The 16,453-nt window shown below is 39.9% G+C and overlaps 1 protein-coding gene and 1 non-coding gene across 2 annotated transcripts in view; both read left to right on the top strand.

The window, feature by feature from the left end:
* The window catches only part of GSR (glutathione-disulfide reductase), a 44,037-nt gene that overhangs the window by 15,817 nt on the left and 11,767 nt on the right, over nt 1-16,453 (top strand). Inside the window, exons 2-7 of the mRNA XM_019750505.3 lie at nt 1,098-1,124; nt 4,674-4,762; nt 6,210-6,279; nt 8,900-9,047; nt 11,706-11,760; nt 14,726-14,825. Of these exons, the coding sequence (XP_019606064.1) occupies nt 1,098-1,124; nt 4,674-4,762; nt 6,210-6,279; nt 8,900-9,047; nt 11,706-11,760; nt 14,726-14,825 (489 nt within the window). The remainder of the gene's footprint in view (nt 1-1,097; nt 1,125-4,673; nt 4,763-6,209; nt 6,280-8,899; nt 9,048-11,705; nt 11,761-14,725; nt 14,826-16,453) is intronic.
* On the top strand, nt 10,138-10,244 carry LOC141571473 (U6 spliceosomal RNA). Its single transcript, XR_012496201.1, has one exon. It is a non-coding gene; the product is annotated as a U6 spliceosomal RNA (small nuclear RNA).

The following is a 16,453-nucleotide window of genomic DNA, read 5'->3' as shown; positions in this document are numbered from 1 at the left end:
GGTTACCCATTTGGTCAAGTTCAAATTTCTTCACCCTCAAGGCAGTTTCCATCAATCTTACTCTTAACCAGCTTTTATTTTTTTTAAGTTATTAATTTTAGGATGTGATTAAAATCAAATAAATTGATGTAAATAAAAGTTTGTGTGTAAACTTATACCGTGTTTCCCCCAAAATAAGACCTAGCCGGACTATCAGCTCTAATGCGTCTTTTGGAGCAAAAATTAATATAAGACCCAATACTGTATTATATTATATTACACCCGGTCTTATCTTATATTAAAATAAGACCGAGTTTTATATTAATTTTTGCTCCAAAAGATGCATTAGAGCTGATGGTCTGGCTAGGTCTTATTTTCGGGAAAACACGGTATCACAACTTGTTTACCTCCCAAGGGTTCCCTTGGGAGGAGTTGCTCTCTAGTCTGTGTAACAGGCATTAATAGTTATTTTCTTAAACAACTGATTAGTTTTCACATGAAATCTGACAAGTGTTTGTGTTTTCCTTTTTGACTACGAGAAGGCTAAGAGTCAAATTTGTGGTCTATCTCTAGTAAGTATATGACTTGATAGCACAGATGAACCTTACTGCTTCTTTCATCATTGTCCTGTGGTCCAGAAGAATGTAGATTTCCACTAGAGGTTTTCCCAAAGGGGACATTCTGGGTGTTTTACCCAGGATATTCCATAGTAAGTTTCCCAGATATCCCCTAGGACCGCTGTTCCAATGGTTCAGTTGCCCTTATTCAGCTGGTGGGTCCTGTCCATGCTGCTATTTCTGTTCTGCTGCTTCCTTCTGGGTGCAAGCTCAGGCTTCTGCCGTCCCTTGACCTGTCCCATCAGTGAGTGCATGGCCTTCTGGAAATGGAATTGTTCTCTCTCACTTGCTTTTCCTAAGAAAATACTGATGAGTAAAATTATCTGCCTCATCACACAAGAAAAATGTTCATCTTTCCTAACTCTATAATAGAAAAACTGAAATAAATGTAGAACTCATGGAAGTCTCCTGGGTTGATGCTTGGGGTTCATTTCTTACAGGTTTGTTTGATGGTTTGAGTTTAATATTATTAAAATATGTCCTTTTTAAATTTTTTTCTAGGTGAATGTCGGATGTGTACCCAAAAAGGTAGGATTTTTATTTCTCTTTCCTTCCACACTCTTTTGATGTATTTGGTAAATCATGATCAGAATAAAGTTGTTTCCAAACGTATCAGTTAAAATTCTTTCTGCAAAAAATAACTGAGAGACCAATTCAAAGTGGCTTAAACAATAGGAAAGTTTTTGTTTGTATTTTTAAATGTCAGTTATTAAAGAGGGAAACAAAGAAGCCTGGAGATAGGCTGTTTCTGAGATAGGCTTAGCACTTAGGAGGTATCTGAAAGGCCCCGGGCTTCTTTCTGTCTTTCCATTCTGATGTCCTAGGTGTATAACCAACAGTAAATCCCCTGCCTGGTGGCCACAGGATGGCTCCCGGAGCTGAGGCGGGATGCCCTCACTCAGCACTGTTTCTGCAGGTTCCTTCACGTTCTCCTGGCCAGGACTGAGCTACCCCTGCAGGGGAGCCTGGGGGAGAGGGGAGGGGCAGCTGGAGAGAGAACCACAGAGATATTAGCTCCTGGACACTAATTGCATGCAAAAGAAATCCATCCTGGACATTCGCCATGTGGTAAATTCTCAACATGGTGATAAAGTGACCAAATTCTTGTGGGGGCACAGTGGGGAGGTAACCAGGAATAGAGCACAGTGTCTGGTCTCAAACTTCGGATGGTCTAGAAGGAACTAAGACCAACAAAACATCCGTAGTCATGACATAAAAGAAAAGAACTATCCATCTGCACAGGATAGCTTTTTCTCAGTAGGGAGAGCCAGCCAGGCAGTCAAGTTTGTATCTAGCTCTCAGCCCGAGTGTGAATATGACCCAGACCAGGTGGATGATAGTGGCAGGTGGATGCTCCTCCCACACGTGGCTCTGGTTAACTACCTGGACTTGTGGGGTGACTTCCCAGAGGGTGGGATGTTTGCCTCAAGCCATCTGGTCTTTTACCTGCTCCCGTGCCTCTAAATCAGTTTTCCCCAGGGAGACTAGGACTGGGTAAAGATTGTCAAAGGTGTGTGTGTGTGTGTTTAGGAAGGGAGGTTTGTTTTTAAACACAGAAATCAATTTCCCTATAAATTGCCCACGTTAAAATAATGTAACATGTGACTTCGGGTATCTTACGGCCACTCTAAAATTGAATTTCTCAAGTTGCTTGAATGACATTTCTGGGTATAGTATTTGGATACCTTTATGCTAAGCGGTCTGTTGATAGAGTTGCTATGTACTTGCCTTCTAGTCCCTGTCTTTGCTGTTCTAGAAATTCAAGTTGATTGGTTCACTCAGGAGTGATCAGACAGATTAGTGAAATGATTACCCAAAATGACGAAGAATTGTTTTTATAAAACGATACATTGATTTATTAGTTTAGAGTGAGTGAGATTACATCTGGGCCTAGTAATTAGGACTGGTCGTCAGCACAGGACAGCTTTTTCTCAATAGGGAGACCCAGTTGTCACACTAAATTATCTAGTGAAATCTTAAGTATTTCCATTCAGTTCTAGAGCTTCATGGATTCTCAGTACCATTCTGATTTTTGGCCCTAAAAGCTACAATGTGGTGTAGGTCACATTGAATAAATTCATCTTTGCCTGTGATGAAGAGGAAGAAATGACCGCTCTTATTTCCAATGCTGTCTTGTGCTTATACTTGCAAATAATTTTACTTCTCATTTGAATGTACTTTCAAAACATGTTATAATCCCAAGCTTACAACCTTTTGTTACTGAGATTACATTTTCAGTTGGTAGCTTTTTGGTATGAAGCCAATATCCTGATCTCATCATGACGCATACCCAAATTTAATTCCAGAAAGGTTTTCTGTAATCTGTTATTATGGTAGATTTTTTTTTTTTCCTCTTAGGGAAATTTCTTTTTTTCTGTGAGACATTTTTCCTCAATTTTCTTTTCATCTTAGATTTTGGAATCTGTTATGCTTGGAGTATGTAATTACGGATATATGAATTATGTAAATTAATTGAAAGGTGGTTTTATGTAGTTTAAACCAATTGTGGTAGCAAATCTGGTATTGACTGTTGCTACTTCATTATTTTAAAATACCATCTGGGGGCAGCCGGTTGGCTCAGTTGATTAGAGCACGATGCTCGTAACACTAGGGTTGCCGGTTCGATACCTGCATGGGCCAGTGTGAGCTGCACCCTCCACAACTAGATTGAAACAGCTACTTGACTTGGAGCTGATGGGTCCTGGCAAAACACACTTAAAATAAATGTTTTTAAAAAGTTAAAAAAAAATATCTTACACTATTAAAAAAAGTTTAAAAAGAAAAGAATACCATCTGGGCTAATACTGGCATAGTTGCCTGAATTTGTAATATTTTGTTCTGATATGATATTATGTTTGACTTAACCCTTCTCTTATGATCACTTGTACTAGACATTTACCTTATATTTTTATAGGACTCTACTAATTTCAAAATGCTTTTGTATTCTTGAAGATAGTTGGTAATTGCCTGTCGTTTTGTAGAACAGACTTAAGTCTAGAGTAGCTGCGCCCTGCAGAAGCGTAGAGGGAATCATCAGTAGAGAAGGAACTGGATGGTGGGGCAGCTACCACCTTGATTTTGTCTGAGCCTAAAAGCCCAATGCAGTTCATACAGAGGCACTCTCTCCAGAGGTGTCTGATGCTATAGCATTGTACATACTACAAATTGGAAGTAAATACATACTCAGGAAAATATGAGGTATTGTGATGTTTCTTAAAATTACACAATTTGTGGTATTGATACGTCTTTCGTATGCATTGTTTAAGATAAAGAATCTAGTAGATAAAATGGTTAATTTTATAGTATATGAATTTTACCTCAATAAAAAATCAGAATGCAGCATTCATCAATTTATTCATCTTTAGCCACAAAGGGAGAAAGGTGCAAAGAAGCAATGTTAAGCCTTGTCAGAAATGGAGTGTAAGACTTGCCTGACAAAGAAAAATGGTAGTTTGTCCTCTAGAGTTCTGGATGCCAGTGTGAATTCAGTTATCATGATGATCAGTTGGCATTAAAAGGCCTTTACAGATTATAGGCTACATTCCACAAGAGACGCATTGAACTGTTGAGTTCCAGATGTCTAATTGCATACGTCTTACAAGGCCACATTTGTAGTTACTGAATACATAATATGAATTCATCCTCTTAAAGTTTTCAGCCCTCAACTTTCCTTAATAAGCTTCCTTCCAAATCACTTTACTGTAAAGTTACTGATGCAGTTCCATTTCCTAGAACTAGGCCCAAAAGGCAGGGCTGAAAAAAATCTGAAACTTGAAAAGTGAATGTAAGCAGTAATAAAGGTTACTGGAAGAGCTATGAGGCTTATAATATCCTGCTTTTACAGAGTTTACAAACTAGGGAAATGAACCATCAAACTAATTTTTCCCCAACATTTCAGAAGTCTACCTGTAAAATCTACGTGGTTATACTTTTGAACTCTCTCTTTTAAATGTTTAGTTTTCTTTTAAATTTAAAGATCGGTATTTTTATCTGCTTATTCTATAGTTACCTTTCATTCCTGATTTCTCTTTTCCCTCAGAACTCATGCATTACTGTTTTGGGTACTTTTTTTGACAGGTAATGTGGAACACAGCTGTGCACTCCGAATTCATTCATGACCATGTTGATTATGGCTTTCAGAGTTGTGATAGTAAATTCAATTGGCGGTAAGTGTTGATAATATTTTTCATAATTAAATGAGCCATAAAGTTTTGCGGGGGTGTTAATTGTGGTGAAATATATATAACATAAGCTTTTAGAAGTGATGGATGTGTTTATGGCCTTGATTGCAGTGATGGCTTTACAGATGTATACTTATCTCTATAAGTTGTGTACATTAAATGTATACACATAAAAACACACAACATAAAATGTCCATTTTAGCCTTTTTTCCCCCTTTTTTTATCTCCCTCCCCCCCCCCTCCGCAGTTCAAGCCATTGTTATTCTCAGTCTAGTTGTGTAGGACACAGCTCCCTGTCCCATGCTGGTGTTATGAGCCTTGCGCTCCCCCCGGCTGAGGCAGTTGGTTGCTGGTCATCGGTCATTGGTAGGCTGCTCACAGCAGCTCTCGCCGGCTGCTGGCTGGTTCACAATCTTAGCTATAGAGGGCACAGCTCACTGGCCCCTGTGGGAATCAAACCGGCAACCTTGGCATTAGGAGCACAGAACTCCAACCACCTGAGCCACTGGGCCAGCCCATTTTAGCCATTTTTAAGTTGTCCAGTCAATGGCATTAAGTATATTCATAGAGTTGTGCAACTGTTACCACTGTCCATTTCCAGAGCTTTTCCACAAACCCAAACAGAAGCAGTGCTTTTAATGTACCCATTAAACAATAACTCCTGTTCGTTTCTCCCCACCCCTGGGATCTCTAGTCTACTTTCTGTTTCTATGAATTTGCCTATTCTAGGCACTTCATACGATATATGTCCTTTAATGTCTGGCTTATTTCACTTAGCATAATGTTTTCAAAGTTCGTGTTATAGCATGTGTCAGAATTTCAATCCTTTTTAAGGCTGAATGATATTCCTTTATATTTATATGCCATAATTTGTTTATCCCTTCATCCTTCAGTGGACTGCTGGGTTTTTTTTCTACCCTTTGTCTGTTGTGAATAATCATAATGCTATGAACATTGGCCTACAAGTTCATGCTTTCAATTATTTTGGGTCTATACCTGGGGGTGGAATTGCTGGGTCATATGGCAATTTTGTTTTTAACTTTTTAAGGAGGTGCCATAAACTTTTTGAAGCCGTCAAATTTTCTTTTTTTACATTTTGCAAATTTATTCATTTATTCAACCAATATTGAGTGGCCAGCAGGTACTAGGCATTGTGCCAAAGCTCTACTCTTTGTCTTCTATGCAAAGAACATTTTAATTTCCAGACCATGGATGCCAACTGAACATTCTCCATGGAGTAGAATAGAGGTTCTCTACATAGGGAAAGCAGACAGACACGGGGGGAGGGTGACTGTCTTCAGAGACATTCACCAAGGGGTTCTTGTTGACTGTCATTCTCTCTGCTCAGGGGGGTGGTCAGGCACAGATGCCCTCGTTACTAACTGAAAGAGGGGAATCCTGTTTCTCAGTACTGACTCCGGTTTCACTGCAGTGTTATAAAGGAAAAACGGGATGCCTATGTGAGCCGCCTGAACACCATCTATCAGGATAACCTCACCAAGGTGAGTGCTGGGTTTTGAGCTTTGAGAAGGAGCTATTCTCTGCTAGAGTATGCTAGCAAGTCTGCCCAGACTAAAACGTAGCCATGGCATATATCTCTTGTTTCTGTTACTTCTTTTGTGATGAATGATTTTGAGGTTGACCTATCAGAGAGAAGTCTCTGACTCCATAGGTCAGCCTCTTTTCTACAGAGAGTGGGCAATCTGTGCCAAAGTTGGTAGACCAGGTCTCATCTGATGGCTGTACCTTGAGTCAGTCTGGCCCTCCACTTGGTTCCAGAAGCTAAACACAGAAGAGATTGCTTATTTCCGTTTATTAAAATCGGGAGCATTATCTGGCGGGAAACCTGCCATTGTTCATTTGCTCAGAGCACCCTCCTTTTTGGTGGCTAGATGTCCTCAAATTATGGTTCAGCAGGTTGTTTTTGTGTGAATGAAATCTCATCAAGAAAATAGGGCAAAGGTATTTGCCTTCAGCAAATATATGTTGTCCTTCACGAGCTTGAGGCCTTTTCCACCTCAGTGCTTAGATGCCGTAGCTCTCCCACCCAGGACTATGCTGGAGACATTGACAAACTGCACCATCCAAGTCTCCTTTTTCTTTTTCTTTTTTTCTTTTTTTTTTAGGACTTTTTTGGGGAACAGTGTGTACTTCCAGGACTTTTTTTTCCAAGTCAAGTTGTTGTCCTTTCAATCTTAGTTGTGGAGGATGCCATTCAGCTTCAAGTTGTCCTTTCAGTCCCAGCTGTGAAGGGCGCAGCTCTGCTCCAGGTCCAGTTGCCGTTGCTAGTTGCAGGGGGCACAGCCCACCATCCCTTGCGGGAGTCAAGAAATCGAACCGGCAACCTTGTGGTTGAGAGGACGCACTCCAACCAACTGAGCCATCCGGGAGCTCAGCGGCAGCTCAGCTCAAGGTGCCGTGTTCAATCTTAGTTACAGGGGGCACTGCCCACCATCCTCGAGGAGTTGAACTAGCAACCTTGTGGTTGAGAGCCCACTGGCCCATGTGGGAATTGAGTAGCCTTCGGAGTTAGGAGCATGGAGCTCTAACCACCTGAGCCATCGGGCCGGCCAAGTCGCCAAGTCTTCTTTTTCTTGATGGCATATATCCTGCCACTCTTCGTTTGCCTTTTTGGTCTCACTTTGCAGTTTCTAATACTTCATTGTAGTTTAGATTATATTTAGATTGGTAGATTATTGATGATATTTGTGCCACAGTAATCTCATAAGCAGCATGTTTATAAACCAATTTTTAGGGTTAGTTACTTCTACAGATGGCTAACCTCATGTATCTTTTTCTTGATTCTTATCATTTGTTGGGTTTATTTTTTGGAGGGTAAAATTTTCCTGGCCTTAATTCCCAACTCAAGGGGGAAATATTTGGGGGCCGTCAGTGCCCCAGGCATGACAACAAGAGATTTTAAGGCTACTGGGTATGAGTATAGAGATACTACTTGCTATATACTAAAACACCCACATCAATTTTTTTTTCTAAAGTAGAGCTAGCTAAAATGCAAAAGAGATAAGAAAATGTCTCAAGAAACAACATTTTTAAATACAAATCTTGGTGTGTAGTGAGATTTACTATGACCTCATAGGGAAGGAATTATAGTTGACCCAGAAATTCTTAATAGAAAGAGAAACTTTCTGTCAAATATCCTAGGAAATAAAAATTTCATCAGTTTCTTCTCCAAACTATTATCTACATTATTGCCACTTGATTCATCCTCCCTTTTATCAGGCACCCCACAGAAAATCATTACCTCCCGAAGAAAGGTTTTTCTGGATGCTTTTGTCATTGATCTTGATTCATCTTGATTAAGCAAGGTACCTACAGAACGGGCCTGCAAGGGTGATTGGAAATGAGGCGTTAACCCAGTTCCAAACCAACCATGTTCCAAAATGTTAAAAACATTCTCTTCTGTGATCCTACTTGCATGATTCCATTATGCTTGTAAAGTGCCCACATTTGCATGCTAATACATGTGTCATGGCTGGCAGAAGCTTGTCACCCAGCAAACTCCAATCCCCAAATCTAGGCCCTGGCACAGAGGATTTCAGTAAGAGCCAATGAAGAGTCTTGGGTTCTCAACATCTCTAGCATAGAACTTCATTGTCATGCAATTTTGTGGTATTCTTTCCATTTTGTTTAATGAAACGGAAGCATTGTCTTTTCTTCCCTTGGCTGAGTATTTCTCTTTTGCCTTCTTTACCCCCTTCGTCTTTATCCTTTTGTCTTTTTCAGCCTCTGTCCTTCCTCCAGACATAGCATTCTTTAGTGCATTTTCATTGCAAGTGAGCAAGACTTTCTCCCTCAACTCCTAGGGGCAAAGATGTAATCTTTTTCCTTGGGGGGCGGGGTGACTTGCATATCTTTTTTGGTCTCTGGGTTTTGGCCCAAGGTAGCAGTCTTTTTACTGTACACTTCCAGAATTGAATAGCAAGGCCTTACCTAAGTATCAGTTAACAGAAGCTCTGCAGAAACTAGAACATTGAGAATTGTCTTGGCCTCAGCAAACCCAAAGTTAAAATCCTCAGCAGAGAAATGGAAAGATCTGATAAGTGGCAACACATATTTTTGCTTTATCTTAAGGACAGACTAATATCATTGTTCCTTCTCCAGTCCCATATAGAAATCATCCATGGCCATGCAGCATTCACATGTGATCCCAAGCCCACAGTAGAGGTCAGTGGGAAAAAATACACTGCTCCTCACATCTTGATTGCAACAGGTGGTGTGCCCTCACGTCCTCAGGAGAGCCAGATCCCAGGTGAGTCTCAGCTCCCATTGTGTTCAACCTTATAAGCCATGCTATACCTACCAGTTCTTTCTTTGGGACAAGGCCATGAGAAGTCTCTGCAGAACCTAAACGTAATTGGCTTAAGTGGTGCTTAGTGACGGAACAAAGACAGGTATTTCTTCCAGCTCCAGGCTCATACATACCATAAGGAGCATGGGGAGAAAGATCAGTGAGAGGTTCATCCTGTCCTTCTCAGCAGGGTAGAGATTGTTTCCAGACTCGGTTTATCAGATGGGTTGTTATTCACAAGACACATGATATATGTACTGTTTTGTTTAAGAGAGAGGAATGTTTAGGGATGTAACGTAATTACCTAATTAAGCCTTCTGTATATACATATTTTTCTCATATAGAGAATAATAAAATCAAATCAGTAAGAATCTCAGGTAGTTCTATCTGCCTTTACATTTTATACACACAGGGATGAATCATGAACATACAGCCTTATTCTCTTACAAGAAACATTGTCCATGTCTTTATCCCCCAACTAGATCGTGAGGTCTTTGTGGATGGTGATCATTGTTTATATATCTTTTGTATCCATGGGTTGGCTTCATAAGACACACAACCAATCTGAGTTTATATGGAAAAAAATTGAGTCTGTATGCATTTATGTAATTTTTTTCTTTCTTGAGAGAGAATCCATAAATTTTCACCAGCTTTTAAAGGGATACATGATCTCCAAGAGGTTAAGAACAACTGTAAAAGACATAAAGGGATGGTTCTCACATAACTTAAAATTTAGTTAAGAAGATTGGACATAAGCATCCTGATATAGAACAATCTCTAAAATTGATTGTGAAATGAAAGAAAGCAAGGTGTGCGACAGTGTGTGTTCTATAATTTGTGTCGTTTCAAAAAGGCAGGGAGACAGTATGTGCTCTAGAACGTGTCTGGAGCGATACTCAAAGCCCTGCAATGCTGACTTCTTACAAAGAGAGGACTAGAGGTCTGAGGTGGGAAACAGGCCTGCTTTTCACTAGATGCTCCGTTGTACTTTTTCATTTTTTAACGTGCACCTTTATTAATTAACAACATAAGATAAAAACAAATACAAAGAGAGCTCGCTTCGGCAGCACCTATACTAAAATTGGAACGTTACAGAGAAGATTAACATGGCCCCTGCGCAAGGATGACACGCAAATTCGTGAAGCGTTCCATATTAAAAAAACAAAACAAAAACAAATACAAAGAAAATAAAAGGTAAATGTTACAAGGTGATTCCCAGACAGTGAGGGTTGGGGTCCTCAATGGTGGGACAGATTATTATGGGCTGGCATGAACCAAAAAGAATTTCCAGGAAAGGGGAGTTATGTGCTGAGGAAAAAAAAAAGGAAAACTCAAAGAGCCAGTGAGGAATAAAAATGTCACTGAAGGACATTCAACCAGCTCCGCCAGTTTTTCTAACATTGAAAATTCTGGAGGCGAATACATTAAGCTGAGACTGGAAGCGGGTTAGGACCAAATTGTGTGACTTGCAAAGTATATTAAGGAATCTAGGATTCACAACAACTGGGGCAAATAATTATTAGCTTTTCAATAAGGTAGTAGTAAGATCTAAGTGATAATTTTAGAAAACTAATCTGACAGTGACTTACAGAGGAGGGAGATCAGTTAGAAAGCTCTGGCAATAGCCAGGAGGTGAAGACACGGTGCTGAACTACAGCGTTAGATCTGACATGTGATGGAAAAGCTCAGTTCAGTTCTGCAGACAGTTACTGAGCCGCTGCTACATGTCAGGTACCAGAGAAGAGAACAGGCACAAAAGACTCAGAGAAGGAAGAATTCGTTACTGTATTTCATTGATTCCAAGACACATTTAAAAAAAATTTTTTTCGACTCAGAGAAGGAAGAATTCGTTACTGTATTTCATTGATTCCAAGACACATTTAAAAAAAATTTTTTTCAACACCTCTGAAATCAGGATGTGCCTTTTAATCTTGGGGTCTTGGATTTGGCATAGTGCAATATTCTTAATAACTGATGCAATATAAGGGGGCGTTGAGAGAAGGAATCACAGATTGGCAACTCAATACTTCACCTGGAGTATTCGTGGAAGGTGGTCCCTTTAAGTGAAGTGGTAAACTTGAGCGAGGGATGTGGTTTGGGATATAAAGTTAAGGTTCAGTTTTAAATATACTGAGTTCGAGGCAGAATTTCGGAATTGTATAATGAGACAGTTAGAAATTTGGAACTGGAACTTGGGGAGAAGGTCAAAACTAGGACTATGTATTTGGAAGTCCTCCACAATGAGGGGAGAATTGGTTGAAACCTTTGAAGACAAAGGCAGAGAGAGAAGAGGGCCAAAGCTGAGCCAAGGGGTCCCCGCCTACATGTTGGGGTGGGAGAGTGAAGCAGAGAGTCTGTTCATGAGAGCTGAGAAAATTTTAGTTCCTCAGAGAAATTTGATAGATATTTAATCATCACAACAGTTATTTCTAGAGAGAAAGTAAAAATGTGGACTCAGGGAAGACTTGGTTGGCAGCTTCCCAAGTGAGGACTTTAGCAAAACATATCAAAACAGAGAGTGTGATGGTTGAAAAAGTATTGGGTCTTGCATAACATGTTGTGATTATTTTCCAAGGGAAAGCTCATTCTGGGTAACCTACATTGCATTTTCCTACATAGGTGCCAGCCTAGGAATAACCAGTGATGGATTTTTTCAACTGGAAGAATTGCCTAGGTAAGCTGGTTTCCTTCCTGAGCTCGGTGTTCATTCTCCCTCAGTCTCTCCTGCTGACATTTCTCCTCCCTCCCCCTGTCCCTCCAATAAATGCAGGCATTTCCTGAATTCTGTTCTCCTACCTCTTCTCTTTTTATGACCTCGGGTATCTCATACACTAGTACCCCTCGTTAAGTGACTCGCATCTTTCATGCTTTTGGTCAGAGGCCATTGCAGAGCTTTTAGAACCAGAATCAAATAGAGGGTGGTTTTAAAGAATAAATGGGAAAGCCTTAAGATTGTCTTCCTTCTTCATCTTGATACAGTATCAATTGATAACGTTTCTTAAGTAACTGTGGTTTTCCAAGCAGCTAGTGCAGAGGGATCTCCATAAATGGAGGCTCTGTCAGTTTCACAAAAACGGATTTTCTGAAATCGTTCTTTATACATACGTGTTTACCCAGATAACCTTACGAATCTTCTGTCATGGGTTTAGATACTAGAGAGAAAAATGACAATGAGGGAGAGTGTTTCTCTCATTTGAAGAAGCTGCCAGTTGGACGCTTCCTCGGTTAGAGGGATCCTCCCGTCCCTCATGAAAAGAGGTGACACCCAGGAACTGGAGGAGGGACCCTTTTGGCCCAGGGACTAGCTTTTATCTCCTTCTGAGAAACACTCACTCTGGAGTCAGTATTGCTCAACTCTGCTGCTCCCTCAGTGGTGCTGCCAATCCAGTTTGAGGTCTTCTTAATCCTGTGCTTTTAGAAAAGTCTTTGTAGAAGCTGACTAATAATCCATGCCTATCCCTTTACCTTAAGTCACCTCGAGCCACAGTTAGTAAGGGACAGGAGGGTTTCTTTGCAGTTTCATAGCTGTGGTGAAAATGTCCTATTAAGATATTCAGATCAAGCAATCTTTTGATTTTGAGGAAAGCAAACAGTCTTTTTAGATTTGCTGTCTGCAGGGCATGGAAATGTGTTAAGAGAACCACCTTTCTTCCCTCATGATCTAATGGTTTTGTTTTAGGGTTGAATGATATGACATACCTGAGAATATGAATTATATCATCCAGACAAGACGAGTCATGACCACATTTCTCAGACCAGAAATGTGGTCATGACTCGTCTTGTTTGGATGATGTAATTCAATCTAGACTTGCCCTGAAAGATATTTTATTATACATATCTGTTTTGAATGTTTTAAAATCATTTATTAAACTTGCATTGCTAGCAATAAAATAATTGGAATGAATTTATGCGTGTTATAAACAAAAGACTCTGGGAAAATAGGACAATGAATGAACAATTATGTGCATTTTGTTCTCTTTTTCTAAGACTCCTTTATCACTGTTATGTTGGTAAAGAAGCAAATAATCAGAGAAAGAACCAATTCTGTACCATTTGCCTGTGGGCGGAATGGTTCAGCGTTGCCCTCCTTGAGCTTATGTCAGGGTGGGTGCTGGAGCACGGATCCCTTGGAATGTGGTGGTGCAAGTAGTTCTGAGGGCCATGATGAAGTTAAGAGAAGTGCTTTGGAGATTTGGGGATGTAAGATCGTTTCCAGTGGATGCTTTAGTGGTAAGATGCAGAAGGAGGTGCCTTTGGGAGCTGAGAGCCAAACACTGAACTCCTTGCAGTTCTCCAAAGAAGCCAACTTGTTTTATACCTGTTCCTTCTACTTGGGAGGTATCCTCCAACCCCTGCATGAGTCATCTTTCAGGAATCTGGAGTGTTCTCTGAACCCTCTGTCCTACAAGAACTGGCTGTTTACCTCTGTGCCTCAGCAAACCCCAAGGCATGTTTCCCCTCAGGAATTCCTTAAGGGCAGCTACCACTACCACCACTACCTATCCCGTCTAGTGCAATGCTTAACAAAAGTAATGATAATAATAAACAGTGGGGGAAGAAAGAGAAGATGGATAGAGAAAAGAAGGAGGGAAGACCCGAAGAAAGGAATAGAGGTCATCATACAATAGGAAAGAGGGAGCTAGAGATGGAAGAAGAACTTTTTCATAGTTTTCAGTCTGTAAGGACAGGATAGGAGGGTGCTTACCTTTATCTTGCAGCCTTTGGGTCATGCTTCATCCTCCATCCAGACCATAGCCCTCTGAAGGCAGGGACTCAAAACATGGTACCTTACCTATGGGAGGTACTAAAGAGAAGATTTTTCTGTTCTTCCCTGATTGCTTGTTACCCAAACATTGTAACAGTGGTAGAGGACCATGTCTGAAGCTTTACAGAACTAGTCCTGAATGGGATGCTTCTTATCTAGGCTGCAGCCTGGAAGTACACATTGTTGCACTAGGGCTAAGGCCAGCTTTTCTGCCATTGCTTCAAAGCCTCATCCAATCAATCTAGTGTTTAAGATGCTTTTTTAGATCAAATTTATGCAGGGTGTCTAGTTGTAATTCAGATCAATCCTATAAGTTAAATGGCTTGCTTAAATTGGCCTTTAAATTACATTGCAAAGATTGATAGAATTCAATAATGATCAAGGAGAAATACTGAGCAGAGAATAATAGTGATAAGAATTGTGGTGTTGAGTTTAGTTTTAGGTGCAAAGATCATTACATAAGGAATCATCTCTAGTTTCAATGCTTTTTTGTTTGTTTGTTTCCTCTCTGAAGAAATGAGGCTAAAGAGCTTTAAAACAACCAAAAATCTATTTATTTCCTTTTAAAAATGGGATATTTTCTACTTAAAATTGCAATGTGGTATCCTGGATTGGATCTTGGAACAGAAAGGGGAAATGAATGGGAAACTGGTAAAATCTGAGTAAAGCCTCGAGTTTAGTTAATAGCAATGTACCGATGTCAATTTCTTAGGTTTGACAATTGTACCATGGTTATGTAAGATGGTAACTTTCAGAAAAACTGGGCAGAGGGTGTACAAGACATCTCTGTCCTGCCTTTTCAACTTTTCTGTAAACCTAAAATTATTCCAAAATAAGTTTATTTAAAAATATTACCCCTCTGCTGTCATTTTAGCCACAGTGTCATCGTTGGCGCAGGTTACATTGCTGTGGAGATAGCAGGTATCCTTTCAGCTCTGGGCTCGAAGACATCGCTCATGATACGGCACGATAAGGTAAAGTCTACCCTTGTCCGTTCTCTTGCCTTGATGTCAATCTTCTTAAAAATCTACAGTGAGAATTTTCTCTTCTGTTGTCATTAAATACTAGGGTACAAAGCATGTGGAGATCGGTTGGTTTGTTCCGTATGTCGCTGCACAGAAGCTATTTGAAGTAGGCCTTCTGTCTTTCCCAGCTACCAGCTGCGCTAAGAGTTGATGAAATCATTTTGATTTAATCAAACTGGCAGATATTTTCATCATGAATTGTTAGATAATAGCAGATGACTTTATAAGGAGACATGCAGGGTTAAATATAAGTGTTAGTTAAATTGAACAGACTATCAGGTTAATTTCTTGGATTGGGTTATTAGCACTCAGTCAAAAAATTTACTAAGTTCTTTGCATTAAAAGGACACATATCAAAAATATTTTCATCCCTATGTTTATGGCAGCATTATTCGCAATAGCCAAGATATGGAAGCAACCCAAGTGTCCATTGATGGATGAATGGATAAATATAATGTGGTAGATACATAAAATGAAATAGTATTCTACCTTAAAAGGAAGAGCATTCTGACACATGTTACCACTTGGATGAACCTTGAGGACATACCAAATGAAATAAGCCAGTCACAAAAAGACAACTACTGTATTATTCCACTTATATTAAGTATCTAGAGTAGTCAGATTCATAGAAACAGAAAGTAGAGTGGTGGTTGCCAGGGGCTGCCGGGAGAAAGAAATGAGGAGTTGTTGTTTAATGGGTACAGAGTTTCAGTTTTGCAAGAGGAAAAAGTTCTGGGGATCACTACAACAATACGAATATACTTAACACTACAGAGCTGGCCACTTAGCAATGGTTAAGTTGGTAAATTGAATGTTGTGTGTTTTGCTTTGCCACAAAAAAATAAAAATAAAACTGAAGGAAGCTTATATATAGATCATCTATTCGAACCTCATTTTAAGGCCCAGAGAGGTTTTGTGACTGCTAATTAGTATCAAAACTGAGAGTCAACTAAGGTCTCAGAAGCCCAGACCAATATGCTGCTTTCGTGTTTGACATTAATGATGAAGTGTTGCTTTATATGTTTTGTTGCTAATCGTGACTTAGCCTTCTTTAGTGTAGCCTACTGTTAAGTCTACTGCGTTATCAATTCTATGATCTACCCCGTTTCTAGCACCATTTTTGAGGCCGCATACCTTAAGAAGAATTAGGATAGACTTTCACCATTCTGCCTTTCCCACTGAGTATCATCTCCCATCACCCCATCAGCAGATCACCACAATTATTATCACCTCTGTTATCATCACCCTCACCATGATGACCAGGTCATCCACACATATATTTTCTTTTTTTTTATTAAAGATTATTGGGGTGATAATTGTTAGTAAAGTTACATAGGTTTCAGGTGTACAATTCTGTAATACATCATGTATATATCACATTGTGTGTTCACCACTCAGAGTCAGTTCTCTTTCCATCACCATATATTTGACACACATATATTTACTGGTGTATTGATCTACTCTTGTGATTTGTGAGGTGTGAGCATCACTCCGCGTCTATACTGATCCCTCATAAAGCAATCTCGTCAGACCTGATCCGTTTTTCAGAAGGAATTTAACCCTCTCTGGCCTATTCC

Source organism: Rhinolophus sinicus, chromosome 16 (assembly GCF_057876585.1).
Source record: "Rhinolophus sinicus isolate RSI-liver-muscle chromosome 16, RSI-T2T, whole genome shotgun sequence".
NCBI classification, from domain to species: domain Eukaryota; kingdom Metazoa; phylum Chordata; class Mammalia; order Chiroptera; family Rhinolophidae; genus Rhinolophus; species Rhinolophus sinicus.
This window is presented reverse-complemented; position numbering and strand designations above follow the sequence as displayed.